This window comes from Castanea sativa, chromosome 6, assembly GCF_040712315.1.
Source record: "Castanea sativa cultivar Marrone di Chiusa Pesio chromosome 6, ASM4071231v1".
NCBI lineage: Eukaryota > Viridiplantae > Streptophyta > Magnoliopsida > Fagales > Fagaceae > Castanea > Castanea sativa.
Genome location: NC_134018.1, coordinates 52,104,118 through 52,123,038, shown reverse-complemented (window position 1 = coordinate 52,123,038; position 18,921 = coordinate 52,104,118). Strand labels below are relative to the sequence as shown.

At 37.1% G+C, this 18,921-nt stretch overlaps 1 protein-coding gene and 1 long non-coding RNA gene across 12 annotated transcripts; one reads left to right on the top strand and one right to left on the bottom strand.

The window, feature by feature from the left end:
* Positions 1–795: 795 nt before the first annotated feature.
* LOC142641286 (uncharacterized) lies at positions 796–4,786 on the bottom strand. The gene is made up of 6 exons (XR_012845356.1): positions 4,635–4,786; positions 4,383–4,481; positions 3,222–3,302; positions 2,982–3,074; positions 1,267–1,415; positions 796–1,164 (listed from the first exon to the last, which is right to left on the bottom strand). It is a non-coding gene; the product is annotated as an uncharacterized LOC142641286 (long non-coding RNA).
* Positions 4,787–5,198: 412 nt separating this feature from the next.
* On the top strand, positions 5,199–18,601 carry LOC142639283 (serine/threonine-protein phosphatase 7 long form homolog). 11 transcript variants are annotated; one of them, XM_075813471.1, is made up of 13 exons: positions 5,199–5,555; positions 5,654–5,743; positions 6,402–7,418; positions 7,532–7,641; positions 9,398–9,509; positions 13,693–13,804; positions 13,908–14,671; positions 14,843–14,933; positions 15,042–15,434; positions 15,667–16,386; positions 16,497–16,550; positions 18,224–18,263; positions 18,502–18,601. In XM_075813471.1, exons 7-10 carry the CDS (start codon positions 14,397–14,399, stop codon positions 15,958–15,960), a joined length of 1,053 nt encoding a protein of 350 aa, XP_075669586.1. In that variant the 5' UTR covers positions 5,199–5,555; positions 5,654–5,743; positions 6,402–7,418; positions 7,532–7,641; positions 9,398–9,509; positions 13,693–13,804; positions 13,908–14,396; the 3' UTR covers positions 15,961–16,386; positions 16,497–16,550; positions 18,224–18,263; positions 18,502–18,601. The 11 variants fall into 11 exon arrangements, with proteins under 11 accessions (XP_075669586.1, XP_075669589.1, XP_075669585.1 ...); XM_075813474.1 differs by having other exon boundaries at positions 9,334–9,509; XM_075813470.1 differs by having other exon boundaries at positions 7,524–7,641.
* The last annotated feature ends 320 nt before the right edge of the window (positions 18,602–18,921 follow it).

Here is an 18,921-nt window from a genome sequence, read left to right as displayed (position 1 = left end):
GCAAATAGATATTGCATTTGGTATGTAGTAAATTCTGAAAAACGAAATTCAGTATAATTCATTCTTTTGAGAAATATTGTATGGTATTATGCTAAAATTCTTTTTTTAAAAATAATTATGATGAATGAAATTATTTTTAGTTACGCAATTAAAAATTGCAACAGATATGTTTATTCCACATTGGTTGTGTGTGTCTAGTGTCGGCTGTTTGTAACTCCAGTCTACAACTACAAAAATTAGGTCTTTTTATAATTGTACTTTGGTTATATAATGTGTTATAAACCATGGACAGAAAAACATTTCCAAAACTAAACCCTTTAATTAAATATTTTGCATACAAAACACACTACAAAAAAAGTCCTATAGCCTCGTTTTTAAAATGCAGCTATAGCTCTTGAAAATGTGGCTATAAGTCAATTCGGCCTATAGCCGCATTTTTTTAAGCCGCGTTTTCAGCCGTGGCTTAAAATTCATAAGTATAGGTCTGAGTGGTCTATAGCCGCGTTTTTACAAATGCGGCTATAGGCCAGGACCAATGGCTGCGTTTCTATAGGACATACTTTAGCCGCATTTATAAAAGGCGACTATAGGGGATAACTATAGCCACATTTTAATTTAAAAACGTGACTATAACCCTTTTGTTTTTGTTTTTAATTTTTTGAATTTTAAAAAGCGGTTATAGATTTTTTTTTTCCTTGGCCATATGGCAAATGCCTGTCTACAAAAGATGATAAGTTCAAATGAAAGTCAAAGAATGCTAGGTCATGTCATGTTTTATCATACCACAATGCAAGTCAAGGAATTATGCCTATTCCTAAATAATACAAATTTCTTATGCAACATAATCAAGTTTGAAACCAAAAGTCCTGGTCCACGTCCAATGAGCACAATGCAATTGAAAGCATCGTGCCACATATACAAATGGAATCTAAGTATTTCATACAACCAAAGACCAGGTGTTCATATATGTAAAATAATGTTAAAAGAAAATTACTAATATTATCTTCTCTTCCATGCACTGATGCACACCTTTGTTTTGATTACTTTCAATTGCAGTTTTCATCACATCAATATTTTTACGAGGTGTAACTCCGTTGTCATAAAAGTCAAGTCGCTCCTCAATTTGGTCACTAAGTTTCTCCCCAAAAACAGTAGATCCGTTCTCTGCATCACAATACAAGGCAACAAAATCAATAATGAGGGGCAAAAGCAGTAATGCTTGAGAAACATCCGGAGTGATTGTTGTATCAAGAAGGTTAAAATTACCTGCAAAGCAATCAATTCGTGATGCAATAGAACACTTGTTTGCGAGATAACGAGCCATTCGTCCTTTGTTCTTTGCAGATGCCCGACCAAGAAAAGATGAATGGAATATCAGACCATACTTGGGTGTGTTTCCCTTAGTTTTCAATGCCCTGAAGAGAACAAGGAAATATGAGGGCTTAAATAAGATTGAGAGAAAATTGTCACTGAAATAGTATTTTCAGCCAAACTATAGCACATCTAGCCAAACTATGGCAACAATTGACTTTCAGATTGGGGAATTAAAGTTTCCAACATGTTAAGCAAAAAATTTAGCTTTAGTTGGTGGCTCACATAGCCTTGCATAAAAAGAGTGCGCGCGCGCGCGCGCACACACATATATATATATATATATATATATATATATATATATATATATATATATATATATAATTTGAAGCGATTAAGCACATTAAAATACACACTACACTGGTTCACATAGCCTTGCATAAAGCACATTAAAAAACACCACACACATCATAGAATTTGAAGCGATTGAAGAATAAACTTATATAAATGGGCTCATCGAATGGTTTTACTGCTTGAATCTTGATGTTGAAAATAAGGCTTGACCAATCACTCCTAAATGGGCTTTGAGTTACTTTAGAGGCACCACCTACTCCTTTTTCAACAACACCCAATTGGACCCTCTACAGTAAATTTGAAAGTAGCAATGAACATTCATCCATGCATGAGTAGAAAAAATGCAATGGGTTCAATCTAAAAAACAAAACAAAAAAACACAATGGGTCATACTAGCTGGATCCATTACATAAATGTTTACTTATATATATGTGTTAGGAAAAAAATATGTAAATGTACATATACATGTCCATGTACGTGCCTATTATTTTTTCATCTAACATCTTTCTAGGCATGCGGGCCAAACCTATAATTCTTTTTCAAACTAGGCCCATTTGGAGGTGAGAAAATATCTCTAGTCCATTTGTATTTGTTGCATTTCATCTAGCCCAACTCAATTTTTGGGTTTCCTAGAACTTACTGTCAAACAATGTGTGATTTTAATATGCCTTATCCTCTAAACATGACTAATTGTCCTATGCTCTGTTCGCTATTGCTCTACCCACCTTCTTTTGATCTTAAACTCTGATCATAGCGGCATATAGTTGGGCCTGGAACCTACAACAATGGCTGCAATTCAATATGATACTCCTTTGTATAGGTTGTATAGGAAGCAAAATAATCAGCCAAAACTAGGGACCACGCCTCATGAAACAAAAGTCACTAATCACTAGTTTGGATCTCCCCTCACCTCCCCTTGAAGCCAAAAATTACTTATCTACCCAAAATAAAATAAAACACCTAATCAACCAAGACTAAAAATAAAACTATAAACTCTAAGACACTTGGAGGAAATACCATTTAGGAATTGGATGGCTCAGTTCCAACAAAACTTCCAGAGGATTTGATACGTGATAGTAGCCATCAAAACAACATCAGAGCTAGTTCATTATAGTTTTACATAAATAACAAACTCACAACGTACTTAACAAACAGAAAATTAACCCCACACAAGCATTAAACTTATAATTTATTAGATTTATTTTAGCCATTAAGATGTATCTGACTAATATTAGTGATTGAAACAATTTGCTTATAAAAATACACAACACAACAAATGTCAAATTACCCAACTTCTACCAAGGAATTCAGATCACCTGCTTAAGAAAATTTGCTAGCTTCTTAACTTCAGCCTTTTCTTGTATTAACTCCCCTTCCCTTTTAGTCAACTGTACTGCTAAAGCTTCCACCTGTAGGAAGTGAAAATAGTTTGGTGAAAAGGTGAAAAAGGTAATAAATTTCTTCTTAAGAAATCCAACTGAATCAGAACCGCTAGATATGGCTACCAAATTTTTGTTTCAAGAAAATTCTTTAAAATTAAGGCAGAAGAAACTGACCTCTAATTCCCTACCCACTTGAGTTCTGTCCTTGACGCTGCTGTACGATTGTGACCTTAAAACGAAGGGCTGAATCGAGACCTGAGAGCATGTATTAATTTAACAAAATTTAATGACAATAATTGAAATAATTAAATATTAGCTTGCACTTAATTTTTTTTATAGGTAAATATTGCTTGCACGTAAGTATTAAAAATTCCACTCAATGACCTGGCTGGCTGTTAATGTGTACTCGCTGGCTGCCACCAAGAAATGAAAACAAAGCATCCAAAGAGTAGATGGCCCTCCATTACATCAATCACACGCAAAGGAAAATGCAACTTTGTCCTTCCCCAGAATAATAATTTCATATTTTACGAAACAAACACCACCGACGTTATTTTTTCCTCTTTTTTTTTTTTTTTTTTTTTTCTAGAACTGTGTTACTGTTTATAAATAGTACACAATGATTCTAACACCTCTCTATCTTGCACAAGGAGCGAAAAAGAAAGAAAAACATGCGATATGGGGAATCCAAAGAGAAGGAAGGAGTAAATGGACAAAGTATAGCACTAAAAGGGTAATATCCATTTGTTTCTCAAGTGTTCTACATATGCTTTACTTACCAATGCAGTTTGGTGTCGCTCTGTGTGTGATAGCATACGCAAGACACACATCTTTGAACCTCGTTTCATTCCTATAATGCCTATGCTCGACGTGCAAAAAAAAAAAAAAAAAAAAAGCCTATGCTTGAACACAAGACACATCACAAGGCAACATTTCAAACACACAGCTCCCACAAACATAAAGCACATAATTATAATTATAGTATTATTGATGGCAGATAACTGAGAGATGATTATTTTAACAACCAACCAAACTTCAAGTTGGGATACTGTTACTGTTACTGCAAATTCATTTCAATAGAAATAAATGTACAATAAGTCCAAAAAATGAGTAAGCAAAAAAACAACAAAAAAATCCCATACAAACTTGAAGTTGAGGAAAGTCCTCCCTTACTAGAAACCCGACAAACGTAGGAACAACCCCAGATTGAATTACTTCCTCAATTGGAGGGCTTCTTTTTGTAATTCCATAATTTCACAAAAGTATATATATTATCAAATCACATTCATTATTTTACGTAAAAAACAATCAATAAGAATACATAAATAAAAATACCAATAGAAAGCAGATTCTGAAACTGAGTAGTGGCCTCCAATTGCTAGTTGTTATCAGTAGACCAGACCCCAGAAACCATTAAAGGAAGACTCTCCAACTCTACCACAACAATCAAAACCAAAAACGCAGCATTTCTAATCAAAACCCAGAATCCCTAAAAAAGCTTAAAAGATCAACAGTGAAACCCTAGAAAAGCCCAAATCATCATCAACAACATTGAATTGGATGAGATGTAGCAGTAGAAGAAGTTACCTTCTTTTAGACGGTGGTGGTGGCGGAGGCGTGGAGAGAGGAAGAGGACTGTTGGTGAGTGGCTTGAAGACCTTTGCGGCGCTTCTTCTACAAGCTCTACTAGCGTCTCCAGCAACGCCGCCACCTTGTATCGCCTATGGCGAAAAAATGCGAGCTATAGCCGTGTTTATAAAAACATGGCTATAGGGTCTCTATAGCTGCGTTTGTTATAAATGCAGCTAAAACAATATACCTAGAGCCGCGTTTATCATGTTTACAGTGGCGTTTTATTGGGTAGGGCCTATGGCCGCGTTTAAAAAACACAGCTATAGGCCTAGCCAATTTTTTTTTAAAAGGATGTCCTATAGTCGCATTTGGTAAACGCGGCTATAGGAACACCTAAAACCTCATTTGGTAAACGCAGCATGGGAGAACGTTCTTTTGCTGATATTATTACCAGCATTCGATACTGGGTCATTCATAGCTTCTTTGTAGCCGTGGGTTTCAATCGCGGCCATAGGCCTAACAACAGAGAGGAAGGTTTTTTTTAAAAAGGGCCTATAGCTGCGTTATAGCCTGAGGTTTGGTATAAAAATAAAAATAAAAACCCTCTATTCCACCCTATCACTATTCGAACACCCTAACCCAATCTCACTCAACAGTCTCTCCCTTTGACTCCCAAACCCTCATCGCCGATCCAGCCCTCTCTACCACTAATACTCCTCACCGTGCTATTGCCGACAAAGCCTAGGCCTCCATTACCGGCACTGCCAATCTCACCAAGCCCAGGCCTCCCTCTCTCTCTAAGACTTTCCTTGGGTCTCTCTCTGTAAGACACTCCCTCTAAGTCTCAATCTCACAAGGTTCGTTCCTCACAGCAGTCGGCGTATCCAGCTCAACAACACACAGAGAGCTCTTCTAGCAAACCCTTTAGCTCCAATGGTATCCCTCTCTTTCTCTCTATCTTTGTCTGTATGTCTGTTTATTATGTTTGTGATTGTAAATCTGAATCATTGTTAGTGTTTGGTGTGTTTCATTAGAGGATTGATTTAGTCGCAAGAGGCAAGGTCAAGAAGAGGAAGCGTATGGCTCCAAAGTCCAACGATATATACCTTAAACTCCTCGTCAAGGTTTCTCCCCAAAAACCCACTTTTTATTTTTGTATATTTACGCATGTTTGTATCTATGTATGTGTGATTTTATATTTATGATTTCGTTTTTAATCTTTGGGTAACATTGGAAAAGACCCATTTTTTAGCTTCTTCTTTTGTTGGTGGGTAGGATTTGGACTTGATAATCTTTCTCTGTTGTTGTTGAAATGTAAAAAATTTGGAGGAAATGTTGTATTTTGAGTGCTTTTGTAATGTGTTTGTGATTTGGTTTTGGGGTCTTGGGGAAATATTGAATATGAACCACTTTTGTTTATGGGCAGGATTTGGATTTAGACATAGAAAATTTTGAAACTTAGCCACTTTAGACCAATCGTATCTGTCCATCTAAAATTTTCTGTCTATTTTATACTAAGGGCTAACTTTTTCTATTTTACACAAACAATTTGCAAAAACACCCCATCAAATAATATGTTTTCTTTAAATAATCATTTATTACTATTATTTTATTATTTAACTTACTCACCTACCCACTACCTATTACCCACTACCCACAATCTCCACCACACACATGGTCTCTCTCAGCCTTGTTGTTTTCTCATTTTTCAGAACAACTCTTTCTTCTCCATGGCCCAACCTTCTCATCTAACTCTAAAAACTCTTTTTCTCTCACGATCAGCCATAGCTAGAGCTCACCTTGAGCTCCGTCCAAGGCCGAAAGCCCCAAATCCTTCGACATGCCATCACCAGTGGCAGCAAAGATCAGCTGCAACATCGCCACAAAAAGTGGTCCAAATCTTCACTCTCTAATGGCAGCAGCGAATGCTCCACCCAATCTTCCATGGCAATGGCGACAGCAGTTGGGGCGTGAGTTTTGGTTTTATTTTTTTATTGATTTTGGGTTCCATTTTTAGTTGATTTTTGGTTTGATTTTCCACTGATTTTTTGGTTTGAATATTATCTGTTGTAATGGTGGTGGTGGGGTGGTGCTGGTGGGCGAATGGTTGATCGACTGTGCTCTTTAGATGGAGAGAGAGAGAGAGAGAGAGAGAGAGAGAGAGTGAAATGAGAAAGAAGAGAGAGCTCTGACTAGTGAGAGAGAAAATAAAGTAAAATATTAACTTGCAAAGCTACAGTAATCGTGTATATTTACACAATTACTGTAGCAAATGTGTAAATGGAGAAAATGGGCAATTAGCCATATTTATGGAAGAATATAGTTAGTAGGCAGTGGTTCAGAAGTATATAGATTACTAACATCTCGACTCTTAGAGAGTCGATTTTGAGCCTATAAATCGACTCTTATATAGTCGACTTTCATGCTCTGATCACATTTGATGTGGCGATTTTCCACGTGGCGGCCACCTGGAAATCGAGTTCCTAAGAGTCGATTTATATATCGACTCTTAAATACTCGGTTTACATGTGACGTGTACAACACGTGGAAGTTAGTTGAAGTGAGTTGATCCACCTGGAAATCGAGTCTTTGAGACTCGATTTCTAATAGGGGTTTTTCAAAATTAAGCCAAGTCTAGCCTCTCGCACAGACCTGACCTCTCTCTCGCGCCTCTCTCCACTCTCTGTCACTCACCCTCTCACTCTCCCTCTCGCGCCTCTCTCACAACCTCTCCACCTTCTCACGGTCGTAGCTCTCCACCCACTGCCGCTAGTGGTGCTTCTCACTGGCGTCAAAACGGTTGGTGCTTCTATTCTTTATTTCATTTTTTTATTTTTGTTTCGATTTTTATTTGTTTTCTAGACATGACCGAAACCCCTTTGGCTTGAGTTTGAAATAGTGCAGTTTGGCAGGCACTTCGGAATGTGAGGCCGTCTCATAACGGTCCTTGGGAAGACAGTATTCACAATTATCCTGTGAAAACACTAGCTGAATAGCATTTTGGTTTGACTCTCCATTCAGGGTATTTTTCTTTGGTAGCTTAACCATCCTTATTTCAATCTTTGTCAGTTCCTGAGATTGTATTTTGTTGGATTTTTTGTTTTTTTGTTTTTTTGTTTGATACCAGATGTCAAATTGTGGTCCTTTTTACTTCACAATTTTTGTATGTTTCAGTTATGTTTCCAGAGTACTATGATTTGGAGAAATGCTGATTTTGTAATTTAATAATGCTCCAAAATTTCAACTTGCATAATCTTGTTCTTTTGTAAATGTAATTTTCTGTTAATGATAAAGAGTTTTCATAAATTTATGGAATATCCTCAACTTGTATTTGAAGTCTCATAGTCCATTCTTTCGATAGAGAGAAGCATTGCATGAAATGTGAAATTATGTAAAACTAGAATTTAGTTTAGCCTTGTAGATTATGTTTGCTTGGCAAACTTTATTAGATGAAGTCCTTGGGTGTCCACTGTTGAAAAGATAGCTAGGTGCCAGGCCTATCCACAACTCGTTTTCTTATGGATATGTGTTTGATTTTTGTTCCCTATTTGATGAACTCGTGCTTTCTTATTGAAATTCTTAATGAAAGGAAAACATCATTTATCCTCCTGTTTGTCTATCTAGCATAACTTAATTTTTAGTGCGTAAGAGTTAAGACTGCATAGATATAGAAGGAACAAGTAATGTAGAAGAATTCATCTACAAATTTATATGCACCCTGAATAGTTGAAACATGTAGACTTTCTTCCTAAACTTTTCTTGTATCTTCTCGATTATATATATATATATTATGTTATTGTACACACCGCTATGTAGAAGTTTAAACTATATATATTATGTTATTGTACACACCGAAACCCCTTTGGCTTGAGTTTGAAAAATGGGGTCTTGGGATATGGCCAAATGCTGTGATTGAATGAAAAGTGGTCTTCTTGTAATTGTTGGGTGTACGGGTCTCTTGGCTTTGGCAATTAAGAAATCTTGATACCAAGTTATATATCGCTTTTCTTTGGTTTATAGCACTAACAATAATCCTTTTCTTAGTTCCTCTCGCTGAAACAACTTTGCTTCTTAGCTTAATAATAAGCTCTTAGTTTGAAGTTCGTCACAATGTGTTAGTTTTCTCTCATTACCTTTGTTAGTTACTATTGTGGTTTGGGTTTGGCAGTAGTTGATTATTTTATTTTATTTTTATGTTGATTTTGGAAATGCACTGACAGAAACTTGAAGTGATGTTAAGCTATTTTCTATGCATGTTGTGCAGTGTTGAGGGAGATTCACCATACTTAGAAATGTAATTTCTATGCATGTTATGCAGTGTTAAGCTATTTTCTATGCATGTTGCCCTTCTGTTGTTATTATTGTATAATCCAATTGTTGAGCAAGTTGTAACTTCGTGTTGTAGCTGATTTTGTGTTGATGAATCAATGTAATTTAAACAAATTTGTTATACAAATAGCATGTTGTGATGAAGTACAACTTCATGTTGTAGCTGATTTTGTGTTGATAAATTGATGTAATTTAAACAAATTTTTACACAAATAGCATGTTGTGGTGGAGTTATGATATTAGCTTTTTGGGTCTTAGCTTGGAGTAAGTACTTAAAATTGAGGATGACTTAAAAACATGAATTATATCAAATTGTCCAAATAGCCTCTCCACCAAAAAGCCAGTTTATATTATGGAATTTCATGTAGGTGCTATTGATTCTTAGGTCTCTAATTATTGGTAAAGCTTTCAACTTATTGACGGGCTCAATATGTTCTCTTGAAAACAAGGATTACAACTCAAGAATCTTCCAAGGATTACCACCCTCTCGCCCCCTGAGCTGTCACTCACTCACTCAGTCTCCACTCTCAAGCACCCTCTCCACTCTCACTCAGTTCTCAGGTATGTTTTTCTTAATTGTGTGATTTTTTCATGTGGGTTAGTGGTTTCTGTTCACAATTATATTATTAACCTTGATCTATTGGAACTATATTATCAATGTTATCAACTATATCAAGTCTAAGTTCTAGACAAGCTATGGTTATTCCATTAATTATGACAATGAGCCTACTGCTCTTACCGTTTTCTGTATAAGTGTGTCAATTTGTGTCATAGCCAGCCTCATTGGAATTTTGTGTGCGTTGTTTTGCTGTTCTTTTACATTTGTAATTTTATTATTATGATTCATTTTGTTTCTTTAATAAAATGCAGTTTTTTATATACTTTCCTTTGTCCCTCTTTAATTCCATTTAGAATCTTATACTTTAAATTAAGAACCACATTCAACAGCCATCTATTTTTTTTTCTAGCTGATCTAATTTCATCATCATCTGGGTATTTCTTGTGGCCACTGTTAAGGGCTGTCTTAGCTTTCTGTATCTGATTTATTGCACTGCACAATGTGTACTATAAACCAAAATAAAAAAGGAAAACATTTGGATCAACCTCTGGATGTCACAAACTTGACATTTTTACATTTAAACAACATCTCAAAGAATATAGAAACATACAGGAATTTGAATTCCCCTAGCATGTATACACTTGTATACATTGACCCCATACCATGATATCTCTCCATTTCCTCTTCTCCTTTGATGTCAGTCATGTTATATTTAGTTATTTTATCCTCTTCACGATTGATTTCCACTGAGTTTATTACCTGACCGGGAGCTTGGGCTCCAGTGTCAGCAAGATCAGGAGTGGAATCAGTAGGGAAAATGCTTTCATCACCATCTTTAGAAAAAAGTCGTTCAGTTTGCTGATTATGTTCTCCTCTCTCTGCAAGGGAAAAAGGTCATTGATTCAAATTTAGAGGCAGAAGTAACCTCAATATTCTTATCATCAGATGAAATAAGAATAGAAACTAACTAAGATCTTAAAATGGAGGAAAAAAATGAAAAATTGATCTTACTTGACTGCATTTGGAATCTTGAATATCCTGGTCCCTCCAAATTCTGTGCTCCTTTCTCTGAAACAAAAGGAGGGTTGAATTTTGAGCCATTTCGATCTTGCATGGATTCTAACCATATCAGAAAAATAAAACGCAACGGGAGGTAAATTTGATACAAACAACATAGTTATGAAGAAAAAACCCTAACACAACAGGTTGTATGTAGCTTACCATCCTAATTGAATAATTCACCAAGACAAAATTGAAGTTTACCCCCAAAAAAAAAAAATCCTAATCCTAGCATTGCCAAATACAATACAACTTTCTCATATGATCACACGAAACTCTGTTAGACTCTTCTGCCTTGTGAATCACTTTGATGATGCATGTATTTTCAATTTGTGTTTAACTCACCACAACAATTGCTTAATTGCAATAGTCTTGTTCCAAATCTTCACAGAGAACACTTCTTGATCTTCAATATAGTTTTGGAGACGATGCTTGGTACAAACCCTTGGAACATAGTCGTTGCAACAAGATCTCCTCTTCATGTAACGTTCTTCTTATGTTTATGATAACCTAATATGTCTATAAATATATTTTGGAACCCTATTACATGGATCCCCAAGTCTCTAGTCATGATCATGAGCTGCAAATTGAAAAAATAGTTTGCCTGAGACTTGATCATTCGATTGGAATTGAACATGGAGTTAAGGCAATTGAAACTTTAAATTTTGATTAATTTCTTGTGTCTTCAATGTGTATCTTCAAATACTAATCTTGACACTAAAAAATTCAACTCAATTATATTTGAAATAAGGTTTTCGTTACAAATTTTGCCAACACATAATGCATTTGATCTTAATTAGCTATATTTGGGATTTAGGTTTTTTTTTAGTGTCTTTTGTATCACTTTTGTAATCTCCTTGTTTTAGTATTAAAAAATTTTATGGATGCCGCTTAGGGACGTAGGATTAAGGCCAAACAACGAAAATATTTGTGCTCCTTCTGTAATTGTCTTTCTAAGAAGAATAGCAATAAAAACAAGAAATGGGGAAGAGTAGACCAAAATTGTGAAAATGAGAGGACAAAATATATATATAGCAGGAAGAAGAATGAGAAAACACCAAAAACATATGGATGCTTTTGTACAAAATTATAACCGGTCTTCACGGAAAACTCAAGAATTCTATATACAAAAACTTTAGCAGCCCTTGCATCTATACCCATGTCTATTTCTTTAATTTGTATATATATATAGTTCAAAACCCACCTCTAGAAACTAATCTAAAGCAGCATACAACCCTTGCAGATTTTTGACAGTACAAAACAATGAGACTAACATTGAAAAGGCAATATCTGCATTTAGATGAACAATAAATTTTATGATTTAACAATGCGGGCACAAACATGAGGGTCATGTTTTGATGTAGGCATGAGACAGTACTCGAGCCTGCTCTGGGTTGTCATACTTCTTAATCATGCCTTTTGGGTCAAATAGGTGCATATTAGTTGTGCTAATTGTAGTGGTTAGTTTAAATTTCTTCAACAAGCCCTCTTGAGTGACCCTAATCAAGTTCTCAGGGGTCAAGAAGATGTCAAATTCTACTGTTACGTCATCACAATTCATATCAAAATCCTGCAGCCAGCATTAGTTTTCATGAGAAACTGGGTACAATCTAATTCACATTGTGGGGGATAACATAATTCTCAAGGACTTGGTGGGTTTACCTCAATGAAGGGATCTTTGCATTCTTTATTACTAGAAGAAATAGATTCCAGGAATTCCTTGTAATCTTGTGTCCATCTACGGATTGGTAGCTCTGTTATCCTTAGAGTTGTCTCATTGACTTCCTCTATAGTTCCACAAATAATGTAGCTATTCCCTCCTTCCTTTGCAGCAGTTTTCTCAATAGTTCCTTTAAACCATTTATACCATGGATCCATAGGCTCCATAGCATCACCATTCAACAAGCGCCTAATATTTGCTATTATGTCTCTATAGCTCAATCCCAATACTCACCTATACAAGAACCACTACCAAGAAAGTGAACATAATTGGAAAATTAATATGACCAACATGAAGAGAGGAGGTCCAATTAGTAACAATAATGTATTCATAATTTTACTTGGGGACCCAAATAGTTGGAACATTACTCATTTGGAGTCTTTTGATTGATAGCTATAGTTATTGAGCAATCCTTTTATTTTTTTGGATATGTAATAAAAATTTATTAACAATGCTAAAATGTAAATAATCAACAAAGTATACAAAAGAGAAGGAACTGTAGCTCTGCCAATACCAGCAGGCCACTCATAAAGAAGGCAAAATTAAGTTCATGAGTAGACAACTCAATGCCATTAAACATGTGATTATTTGGCATTCCATTTAAAGCCTTGTGAAAACTACTGACTTCCTGTTATTGAAACTAGAAGGTGCAGATTCAAGTGATATGCCGTAGGTGTCATAACTCTAATTGTCCACTGCTGGATTATTTTGTATGCCAAGCATCCTTAAGAATGTAAGGCAATTTTAAAGATGAAAGCAAATGTCATGCTAATGAACTGAATGCACTCACCAAGCGATCGTTGTTCATGGAAAGTTTTAGGTGCAATCTCACTGGAGAATCACATATTTTCCCTAAAAATCATCTAGTCATTTAAACATGGATCCTGACAATGCTAATCTCTTATTTTCTTTACAAGTTGTATATCAACCACATTTCTGTTAGAGCAAGATCAGATGGCTTTCTCATCAAAATATATGCATCATGTCTCGACCTTCCACAAATAGAGGAAATAGTAATATCAAAACCTCTTGTACTCACTAATGGCATCTTTAGTCCAGATTAATATATTTCTCTTGATAGTTCCTGTGACTAATTTCTATCAACAGCTTTATGAATACTATTATGTAGGAATAAAGGTCATACTTTGAGAATCACAAAAAATAATGTAGGATTAACTATGATCTTAACCCAAGGCAACCCGCAATCTAAAAATTTATATAGTTAGACAAATATGGTACTTTGATTTTTTCAATATAATATAGGAACAACTTCCATTTAATTAAGAATGATTGATTCATTGTAAAAATTGAAATAAATTCCAAGTGCAGCACCAATTAATATTCATTTTTTTTTCTTTTTGTTTTCAATGTCTATTACGTGCTAATTGCTTATCATTCTTCTGCAGTATGGCTGCTGCAAATGCTGGACAGATTGACCACACACAACCTAGCCCCATTGACCAGTCGGTGTTGACGTTGCAGGCCAACCATCGGTCAGAAGCTATTTAGAATGAGCAGGTAAAGCACAACACTAAATATTTAATGAATGTACACGCATTTGATTCATACAATGTACACACACTTGTTGTCATATATTAATCCATGGTTTTGTTCTGTGCAGGATCCAGGGTCCCTTAAATGCCGTGTCCACACTGAAGAGTTCTCCGACCGAGAGCCAATGGTGGACGACCGAGTCGTTGACATCATTAAGGCACTTGGTTTGGAGGGACTCCTCAGGACCCCGGGTAGAGAGATTGACCACGGCCTGATAACGGCCTTAGTGGAGCGATGGCGGTAGGAGACTCACACCTTCCACGTGCCACATGGTGAGGTCACCATCACATTGCAAGATGTGGAGGTTCTTCTCAGGCTTCCTGTTGACGGCAAGGTCATTACAGGGAGCACGCAGAAAGAATGGGAGAATGTGTGTGACGAATTCCTTGGCTTCCAACCTGTAAATAATCAGAGAAAGGAACTTCATGGCCAGAGGATTCTCATCCAACGGCTTTTGGAAGCTGTTGCCAATCCATTGCCGCCTAATGCCACAGAGGATCAGTTGCATAAGTATGCATGATGCTACATCCTAGCGCTACTAGGGGACACAATCTTCATGGACAAATCCAGCGATAGGGCGCATCTAATGTGGGTGCAGCAGTTGGAAGACCTTCGCAACCCACGAAGGTACAGCTGGGGAAATGCTTGCTTTGCATGGTTGTACCGAGAGTTATGCAGGGCAAGCGATAAGAAAGCTAATCAGATTGGTGGGTGTTTGCTGTTGGTCCAGTATTGGGCATGGGCTAGGTTCCCATATTTGTGCCTGACAGTCACTAATGGCCCACCAGTGGATGCTTATGGTCCTCCAGTTCGTGGTCCACTATCCCTGAAGTAAGTCTCTACCTCATACACGTCATGTAACTTCAATTTATTTATTTTAAAAGCTTCTAGGAATTATTTAAGTCTATATTAAACAATTTGAAATAGAGGTTATACACTATAAATTTGTGTCAAATTTCCTAAATTATATCGGTTAATATGCTCCCTTGTTCTGGGTTGTAGGTGGTTGTGGGTCCCAAACAAGAAAAACAGGCCCGCCCACATCTTTCTGGACAGGTACCGTGAGCAAATAGCTTCAATGTTGCCAGGCCAGGTATGAAAATGCCTTATTTAATATGTTTAGGAACAAGATATAGGTTTGGTGAACTTTGACATATAAACATTGTTGCCTTATGTGTTGCTTGTTTTTTGGCTGTCGTAGGTGGTGTGGCAGCCATATGAAGCTGAATTCGAGGACCTTCCGCCGTGGTGCGTTGTAGGGAGGGCCGTGTGGACGGCAATGGTGCCACTTGTATGTTTCCACCTAGTAGAGAAACATACACTGGATCGTGTCATTCGTCAATTCGGGATGATCCAAGAAATTCCCCGTAATGTTGACACCGATACAGTGCTTCATGCCATTGATTTGAGGGGGAAGGTTGGTGTTGATTGGATGCGGAAACATGCTGCGCATATTATAAAGTGGGGTAATCGCCTTCAACAGCGTTGTGAGGCAGTGCTTGGTGATATGCCTCCACAACACGAGTACTTCGGTTGGTACAAAAGGGTAACTTGGAGGTTCATCAATGTCCTCGGTGCTAGATTGATTATAATGGTAACTTTTCTATCTGTTGAATTTTTAATTAGCATTTTGTCTACTCTATGCGCTAGCTACATCCTTAATATAAAAGATAATTTAAATTTAGTCAAAGGTAACACCTGGTCTCCCTATAACTTGCAATTATTACTAGCAGAACCAATTCAAAACCAACGTTTATTTTATTATCGATTGAATTACTAATATACCTGGTATTGCATTACTAATATACCTGGTTTTTTCATGTCAGATTGAAGGATATGCCCGTTTGTTGAGGCGTCACCCAGTGGGCACCGAGGACCACAAGGACATTACTGATGTGCTAAATGCAGTGCAGGAGATTGGCCGTGTACAACCTCCTATCCCTGAGGCCCCAAATGAGGAGGCAGCTACTCCTGCGGCAGCGCCTACTCAAAGCCCAAGCACAAGCAGAGCTCTTGTCGGACGTGGGTCTCGTTCGTCTGTTCCTACCCCGAGAGTTGTCCCTACCCCCGATCCCCACCCATCCACCCCAAATCCATCCCCTAGCCCCACCATCCCCTAGCCTCACCACCATCCCCTCACCCATCCCACATCCATCCCCTAGCCCCACCACCATCCCTTCACCCACTCCACATCCATGTCCTGGGTCTGATATCCGTCCACCCACCCCACGGTCATTTCCTGAGCTCTCACCCATTCCTTCCTTCAACCTGGGTCTTGATCTAACCCCTCCTAACATGCACACGCAGCCACCCTCCCACAGTACATCCACTGGCCCTTCTTCGGGCATTGACCCACCCCATGTTCACGTTGAGCAGGCTGTTGGGTTACCTGCAGAGGCAGGAGGTCGGCCGAAACGCATAGCAAAGGCACCTCCTTGTGGGACAGGGGGGCACAAACATGGACACAATGTTGGGCCCGAGGCATCTGACGAAGGACATGCAAGACCTCCTCCTCATTATACGCGACAACGTAAAGTTCAAAAAAGGTAATTAGACAGAAGAGAGACACAGATTTCTATGTTAAATAGGCACATATTTCATATATTTGTCTTATGTTTATTATTGGTTGTGTTTTTGTGTTGTGTGTGTATGACAGGGAATGACGTGTGGAGGATGTGTAGCTAGTGTGAAAAGAATTCTAAAAATTTAGGTACGTTGTTATTAGTTGAATTTGGTTATTTATGTATTTTTATAGATTGTTAGGAGGTGCAGTAATCTGGTGCAATGAAGAAATTAGTAAATGGAAATGAATGTTACACCTTTGTTAGGAGGTGCAGTAATCTGGTGCAATGAATAATTTTTCTGAGTCATGCTTGAGAAGAACCTGAGGGTCATGTTCCTATATGCTACACACTTGTACAGTGATATCAAAAGCATGCTCTTGTACTTGCCTAGGCACTGATGTGTGTGAGATGCACCTTTTGTCACCTTTCAAGTGTTAAGGTCAGGCATCTTCCATGCTTAAGCAATTTTTGGAAAAGGTGCTGGACTCTTTAGAGGGGCACATTTATGACTTTCTACCGGTGTGGTCAAATGTGAGCCGGGCACTCACCTTTAGAGCTTAGGCAAGTGCCCAAGGGCCTTAAATGCTTGAGGTGAGAAGGTCATAAAATAAAAAATAAAAATAAAAAAAATGGAAAAAAAGAAGAAGGCAGTTTTTTACTTTGGCAAAAAAGGGTAGTTCTATACTTTAATTCAAGTAGGTGGGTGTGACTCTCTTGCTTCTCTCTCTCACCCACACACCTCTTTTTTGTTGTTATCAATTTCTGAAAAGTTTTTATTTATTTTTCCATTCATATAATCTTTTAGGCATGATAGAACCTCCTACTAGTTTGAAATATTCAAAATTTCCCTAATAAGCATAGATACATATGATTTAAGTCCATTATCTGTATGATCATTATATTTAGGATTTGGTGCCTCACTTCTCTCAAGCAATTGCTTTTTGGTGCCTAACATCTTAGGTGTTACGAATAGGGTAGTTTATAATCTGAATGGTTCTTTCTCAGGTGTTGTAGTTGTTATTTCAATCGTGATCCTTGCGTGTTTGTTTAGCATACAGCAGTTTGGGACTGGTAAAGTTGGTTTCCTGTTTGCTCCTGTACTTACTTTGTGGTTCTTTTCTCTGGGATCTATTGGAATTTACAATATAGTCAAGTATGATATTACTATTGTAAGGGCATTCAACCCAGCTTATATCTATTTATTCTTCAAGAGGAACAGCACAGATGCATGGTCAGCTCTTGGTGGTTGTGTTCTATGCATTAAAGTGATGTACTCATCTTTGTATTTTTTGTGTTGTGCTCTTTTCATATATCTATGCATCTCTAGTCCATCAAGAAACATAATTTGATCTGTTGTCTATGATATTTGTGTTGTTAGTTGTTCGTGTTGTCTGGTAGCATTAATTAAGGAATAGAGTTTTTGCCTCATGCTTTTTGGAAGGTTCTATCATTGCTTTGTAGTGTTCTGAAGCCCCCCCTCCCCCCATATTTATCTTTAAAGCTAATTGCTTTTGATAAGTTCTTCTACTTACTGAAAATAAACATGCATGCCTTTCTAATTTGGCTTCATAGTCACTTTTATTGTTGCATTGGTACTTTTTTCTTTAATAAATCTTTTCTGATTAGATCAAGATCTGCATGTAACACATTAATCTGTAATTGAACTGATGTAACAGTCAGTTGGCTGACATTTTTTAAAATCCGAATGCCATAGTTTCTATCATCATTTGCTTTTGTTATTTATTATTATTATTATTATTTATTTTCATTGTTTTAGTGGCATATTTCATTAATCTATATTGGTTCCTTTGTATTTCAGGTGATCGATAAGGTTCAGGAAGAAACCAAGAGCCGTTCAGGTATACTTAACTCTTTCATCAAAGAAGACTAGGTTATTTATTTTGAAACTCACTTCTAAGGATGAGGAGATTAGTTTTAGGTCAATATTTTTTTTTCAAAGAATTCAGCAAAAAAAAAAAAAGTTTTGAAAGAAGCACCTGAATTTCTAAAAATGGGGTTAAAATAAAGCTTTGTTAATTCAGAAAAGTGAAAATTGCTTTTAATATAGGTTCTTATTTGGTCAATTGCGTTTTGCAGACAGGAAGCCACCTGGTGTTGGTCGTGGTCGAGGACGAGGTAGGGAGGATGGTCCTGGTGGACGCCAACCGAAAGGAATTGGGCGTGGCTTGGATGATGGAGGTGCTAAGGGTATGGGTGGAGGCCGAGGTAGAGGTGGATCTGGAGGAAAGGCTGGCAGAAGCAGAGGTAAACTTTTCTAAGAAAAATATATATTGCTTGGTGATTTCTATACCTGTTACATAGAAAGAAAATTTGCATATGATGGATTCTACATATGATGGATTCTATCCTATTAAGTATGGCCAGAACAGTGGTAGATTACAAGTGTTCGTTGTCACCTAGTAAAAGAACTTAGATATTGATTGCACTTGCTCATTCTGTAGCATTTCCATCCCTGGTTAGAACTTTCAATAGTATTGATTAAAAATTGCTATGTAT

What these genes read in the sequence shown, in the direction of transcription:
- LOC142639283 (XM_075813477.1), top strand. Translation starts at nt 14,397, where the DNA reads ATGGACAAATCCAGCGATAGGGCGCATCTAATGTGGGTGCAGCAGTTG. An exon ending in CGTGGTCCACTATCCCTGAA is followed by an intron (nt 14,672 to 14,842) that starts GTAAGTCTCTAC and finishes TCTGGGTTGTAG; the next exon opens with GTGGTTGTGGGTCCCAAACA. An exon ending in GTGCTAGATTGATTATAATG is followed by an intron (nt 15,435 to 15,666) that starts GTAACTTTTCTA and finishes TTTTCATGTCAG; the next exon opens with ATTGAAGGATATGCCCGTTT.